The following is a 6546-nucleotide window of genomic DNA, read 5'->3' as shown; positions in this document are numbered from 1 at the left end:
GACCTTAGAACTGAAGAAGCTTCTCGGATGAGAGGTGAAACGTCTTCAAGCAACTTAAAGAAGTCCAGACGCTTTTCTTTGCAAGCTCCTTTGACTACAATGACCTGGATGACTGAGAACCTTCACAGACATGCCACTAAATCCTAGCTTGGTTCAGGTGGCATTAGATTAGATTAGTTTCCCAAACCACTGGCTATATATAGAACATAATTTTCCTGAACGTATATAAGAAGTGTAATTTTCACCCAGTGGTAAGAATATATAAAGATTATGGCATCTAAACACTGAGGAGAGGTCCAGTACAACATAAGAGTATCTCACTCAATGTAACGCTATGTTGGAATCAGGAAGAATTTCTTCTTCTTTGTAACTAGTTTCCATGGGTGATCAAATTCAGCTTTCCCCCAACTGATCAGTCATTTCGGATTTCAGCTCAGATGTGTAGTCATGCCATTATACTGCTCGCTGGGGTTCTAAGAGTGCAGTGGAGTGAGAACAATTCAACATATTTCTCCATTTGTTGTACAGTTATACAAGCAATAAGTGTGGAGAAAACCCCCCGCCAAAAAACAAGACATCATTCTGGCAGCTTTACGGCTGCGATAGTCCCACCCACAGCACTGATTAGCCAACATCCAACATGGGTCAGGTTCCTCTTCAAGTTTCAGACTGTTCTTAAACAACAAACAAAACTGAAAAAAACACTATGAAGACATTAAAAGAGGGATTAAAGAACCAGAGTTAAAATCTATTAATTTCGACTAACGAAGGTCGGCTGGATCATTCACATTGTATGTGAATGAAACAGTTAAATATAATTTGGTGATCTCCCACTGGTTTACATACACTTCAGACATTCTCATTCTTAACAGGTGAATTAAACGTGTCACAATGCCAGACAAGCCAGTCATCTTGATTAAGTGGATGAATTTAAACATATGTCCCATCCAGTAAGGGACTGGTGAGGTTCTTATCGACAGTGATCATTTTATTTTAAATTGTATTCCATTTACTTACTTTTCTGATTAGGCCAACCCCTGTTTTTGGTAGCGGAGCAGTTTCTACACCACCCAATCACCAGTGCAACTATGTTTCAACAGCCTACTAATACCATCCGACCACTGAAATCTCTCAGCCTGGTGTTTTGCTAGTTTCAGTTTCTTAACATGTGGAGCTATGAAGCATTAGATAAAACAACAGGCCAAAGGTGACAAAGTTTATGGTATTTAGAGACTTTGACATGGACAATTTTACATTCAGTTTAACTGGAAATTGCTTGCTTAGTGTCTTGCTGCACTGGTCACAATGTGTACTAGGTTTCACTGGAATAATAATAATAATAATAATAATAATGGATTACATTTATATATCTTGTAACTGGAAGGTTGCTGGTTCGATCCCCAGCTCTGTCTGTCTTGGTCGTTGTGTCCTTGGGCAAGACACTTCACCTACCCCCTACTGGTGATGGCCAGAGGGGCCGATGGCGCGATATGGCAGCCTCGCTTCTGTCAGTCTGTGGCTACAACTGTAGCTTGCCTCCACCAGTGTGTGAATGTGAGAGTGAATGAATAGTGAAATTGTAAAGCACTTTGAGGGTCTCAAAAAGCGCTATATAAATGCAACCCATTATTATTACTCAAGTACCATGAATTTCAACTTAGCAGTGGTACAATTACTGTAAATGTACACAACTTTGAATCACTTAAAATTCAGTGATATTGCACAGTAAAACGGAATAATCTTATTCATTATATAGAGTAATACTGAGATTCAATTTTGCCATATCCTGCATGTAGAATACAATCTGACAATGTGTTATAACGCTGGGGTTTTCGTGAGTTGTTATATACCAGACTTGAACAAACTTACGCCATGATGCCGGAGAGGTGGAATATCTCAGCAGACAGGTAGGCCATGTAGCTGTACAAAAAGACAAAAAGAGGCTCGATGACGCGCGTGTGGGAGGTGAAGCGTGAGGTGAAGGCAGCGAGGATCCCGTACAGAACTCCAACTAGAACGCCACCCAGGGCGACTACAAAGAAGGAGATGACTCCCAGGAAGCCTTTCAACAGCGTCACTGAGCCAATGCCTGAAAACTCCTCAAACAGGTGGTACAATACCTACAAGAGGGAGAGTGAAAGAGGGAAGAAAAACTGAATAACAAAAAAAAGGTACTAACTAATGAATATGAATTGGTAGGAGAATAGTTTAAGAAACAGGATTATGATGGGTGATAAGGACATGAACTAATGTCTTAGTCAATCCAGTCAAGGGGCTAAGGACAGAATGCATTGTTTGCTGACTGAGAAGCTCCTTTTATTTTTTAACATGAAAATAAATTTGGCCTCTGGGCTGGTTACACATTGTATGAATAAAATGTATATACACTAGTCCCTGTAATGCCAGGTAAACAAATCAGCAGAATGCCAAATGCCAAACAGTTTTAGCCTGAAAAATGTCTGCCTCATATATATCAGTCTACTGTACTACTTAGACTGCAGTTTGGTCACTCACCACAGTTACGGCATCATTGAGTAGTGATTCGCCAAACACCAGGATGTGCAAGAGCTCATTGATGTGGATCTCCTCAAACACAGCAAGCACAGCAACAGGATCCACAGCTGATATGATGGAACCAAAGAGCAGGCACTGCAGAAGCCCTATTCTGCTAAGGATTGAACTGCTTTCTGTACCAATCTGACACACACCATATAGCAAGCCCCCAACAAAGAAGGCATTCCAAAGAGTACCCACGACAGCAAATATCAGGATTGTGCCCAGGTTCTCCATGAAGGGACGGATGGGCAGGAAGTAGCCAGCATCCAGGATAATGGGGGGCAGCAGGATGTAAAAAAACAATTTAGAGTCCAACACTGGTGGGACTGTTTCACCAGTACCTCTGATGATTCCCCCTACCAGCAAGCCCACCACGATCAACAGGCAGCTCTCTGGCACAATGTTGGATAAGTGAGGAACCAGATGGAACCCTGGATGGAAACAAAAGAAGAGACAAACATGAACAAGTGCTTGATATGAGCAGCAGAAGGTTTGTATATATAGTATTGACCACCTGTACTCACTGTCAACTAAAAAACAGAAGTAATACAAATTCAATGTGAAAATCGAAGGAAATGGATCTTAAGTGAAAAAAAACAACAAAATTGTGTTGGTTTATGGGTTAAATGATAAGTAATGTAATTAACTGGAATTATTTCGAGCTCTTTTCTGCTTTACAGAGATTACACAGAACTAACCACAAGCAATCATCTGTAACATACATCACTTATGTGTTATGCTACCACCCACACAGCTAATTCCTTCTTGTGCTTTAGATTTATTTTTATTTATTTATTTTTTAAATAGTGCACAAAAAATAAGCTTCTGAATTTATTCATCACTGTTAACATCAGCATGAAATGCACCATTCTGCACTGGTGATATAGGCAGGAAATGCAAAAGGAAGAATTTTGTGTGGGCTGTATAGACTTGCCAAAGCTTGCCTGTCCTCACGTACTCATTCCAACATCTTAATAAAAAAAAAACAAAAACAACAAAAACAAACTGCAGCTGCTGGTATGTTAAAGACCTGTGTAACCCCTGATCCTAACACCATCACCTTATGTACTCTTGAAGGAAAAAAAATGAAAATGACATGCAAAAGATATAATGTAGACAGATCGTAAGAGACACGAGAGACCAACAAAGTCAAGCGTGCAGTTTAAATAAAGTTACTATTGCCCTACGTTCAGGACATGAAACAATCCATAAGTGCTATATTTTACCTTTATTTTTATTATTTAATTTACATTAAATTTTTATTTGATCAGCTAATCTAATTTGGTGGACATTCCAGAGAACTGAAATAACCTTTCCCAATCAGGTGGTATTGCTTGAGGCTACATAGCTCATGTCAAGGCACAGAGTCTGTCAATACGGTATGCTCACAGTAAGACTTTGCCACTCCCAACAAACGACATATACAGTGTGTCTTTGAAAGCCTATCTTTCTGATTATCAAAATACATACACAAGTTGCCTATCCATGTTGAGGCAATGGAACAACTGCAACTTTTGGAAAAACAGTAAATAAAGACTTCAAAGGGACAGCAGTAGGCATCCCACAGTGGGGCTGTTTTTACTGTACACAGGTATGTGTCAGTATTTTGCTCGCAGTGTAATAAATAACACAGCATAAACAGAAACTTAAACAGGGCAGGGTTACAACACATCCAGACAAAACAATATTTTTGGGAAAGATCATTTTACACTGTAAATCAATAAATTTGGTATTTTAATATTGAATACATTCATCTAAAATAGCACATGTGAAACTATCAGTGAGCAACATAGTTACAAAGTTCAATCATCATAGGACAAAAGTGGTTGGTGCCTGAAAGCAGTACCACCTGAAATAATAGCTGCTGGATTTGTTACCCCTCTTTTGAACAAGGAGAGATGAGGCATGAAGATGGTCCCTCTGATCGGCTTACTTTTACCCAATGTGATTATTGGCACGCTAAATGAATGAACCAATTAGTGCATAGTACAGTATGTTTCTCAGTTATAATACAGGTTGTTTCTCATGTAAATATCAGACCTTCATGCCAGTACGCACGTTTATTGCTACAACGCAACGCATCATTTATAGTGAAAGCACATAAGCATACATGTCTTAACGGTATGTAAAACACCAGCATCACAAGTTGGGCATTTGTGAGGGTGGTCTTGGTGTGTTTCACGCTAGGGCAGCTTGAGCACAACATTAACAGTGTTTCAGAAAAAGAAAGCTCAACAAGTGCATGTCTGTGCATCACACAGCTGCAGGATTAGAGGCTTTATCTTAACTGGTCTAAGAAGACTTCATTTCCCCACGATAAGATGCCAGAACTCAAGTGCTGCTCTTTCAAATAACCTTAATATAAAAAGAAAAAGAGCGTCACCTAAACCTCCTGGGAAGCTCAGTATCCAACTGGGTCAACAAAGATATTCTATGAGAACTGCTTGAACACAGTAAACGAGAACTTTATGAAATTTCAGCCAAAAGGATGGGATGTGAGCAGGATGGAAATTCTGCTGCTCTTTCTAATTGGAAGGTTGCCAGTTCGAGCCCCGGCTTGGACAGTCTCGGTCGTTGTGTCCTTGGGCAAGACACTTCACCCGTTGCCTACTGGTGGTGGTCAGGTCCGGCAGCCTCGCCTCCGTCATCACCAGTGTGTGAATGTGTGCGTGAATGGGTGGATGACTGGATATGTAAAGCGCTTTGGGGTCCTTAGGGACTAGTAAAGCGCTATATAAATACAGGCTATTTACCATTTACCATTTCTGGAATTTTCCAAAACACAGTGTCTTCTCAGAAGAGAGGGTTGATGTGCTCTCAAGAGGCTTCAAATATAAGGCGAAATTAGCACCACAAATTAGCACCTTGGTGATTACAACATCTCGACTCCCATAGACACGGTTACATAATTACAAAGCTTCTTCTAAACGTGTTGCAGGCATCAACACTACAGGGATATCTGTTAGTGTGGGGGACATCACATTACACAAATCAGCCTGCACACCCCAAGCTAAGCTAATTGGTACTTAGCTGAACAGAATTTAAAGTGAAAGGCCTTCCTCAGAATTAATACCCATGATAACATTTTACACAAAAATGCCTGCCAACAACTGTGGTAGGTCATATCCATTTATCCTTTTGCTTCCTTGATAATGCATAAATAATTGCAACAGTTTCATTTCTCAGCCTGTCAATGATCCCAAACTGTATTGACCCCCCCCCCAAAACCCCCAAAACATTACACACATACATTGGAATACTGTCAGTCATGGATTGGCCTCCCCAGAGCCGGAATCTCAACATTATTAAAGGACTGTTGGGTTATCTTGGCAAAGAACAGTGCAAAAGGAAGCCAAAATCCAGAGAGCTTTGAATGTTCTTCAAGCCCGGACAACTATTCCTGAAGATTAAAGTACATCTTCAGGAATAGTTTACTATTTTCATTTTATACCCATTTCCATTTTTGCTTGCACATTTCAATAGATCACTTCACCCATTTCCCACTTTCCTATCAAAACATAAAAAATGAGAGGCGCCACATGACTTTAACACAGTCCTGTAACTTAAATGAATATGATTTTTTTTAGCAATGCTCACACAGAAAGCAAAAGGTGTCATACAAAGATTTCACAAGTCTAAACTTCTCGTCACACCAGGAGAGAGCTTTAAGGCTACATTCACACTGCAGGCGAAAGCGCATCGAATCTGACTTTTTGGACCCTATGCGACCCATATCCGATCATGGTATGACAGTGTGAACGGCACAAATCCGATATTTTCAAATCCGATCTGGGTCACTTTTGTATGTGGTACTGAATCCAATACATATCTGATGTTTTAGAAAGCGACTGATGTTTGAATGGTCATGTCGCATCAAATCTGTCTTTTACGTCACTGACACAGGACAGACGCCAATTATCAGCGCCGGAGAAGTGCCCGAGAAGACATCGTGAAGGTTTCCTGGCCATCCAGTGTAGATGTTAGTGAAAC

General features: G+C 40.3%; 1 protein-coding gene across 1 annotated transcript in view; it reads right to left on the bottom strand.

Moving 5' to 3' along the window:
* The window catches only part of slc9a1a (solute carrier family 9 member A1a), a 37102-nt gene that overhangs the window by 23728 nt on the left and 6828 nt on the right, over window positions 1-6546 (bottom strand). Inside the window, exons 2-4 of the mRNA XM_013911603.1 lie at window positions 2515-2987; window positions 1870-2120; window positions 596-669 (exon numbers count right to left, since the gene is read on the bottom strand). Of these exons, the coding sequence (XP_013767057.1) occupies window positions 596-669; window positions 1870-2120; window positions 2515-2987 (798 nt within the window). The remainder of the gene's footprint in view (window positions 1-595; window positions 670-1869; window positions 2121-2514; window positions 2988-6546) is intronic.

The sequence above is a fragment of the Pundamilia nyererei genome, unplaced genomic scaffold (assembly GCF_000239375.1).
Source record: "Pundamilia nyererei isolate P.nyererei 1_Seehausen unplaced genomic scaffold, PunNye1.0 scaffold00067, whole genome shotgun sequence".
NCBI classification, from domain to species: domain Eukaryota; kingdom Metazoa; phylum Chordata; class Actinopteri; order Cichliformes; family Cichlidae; genus Pundamilia; species Pundamilia nyererei.
The sequence above is the reverse complement of the archived record's forward strand: the minus strand, read 5'-3'. Positions and strand labels throughout refer to the sequence as shown.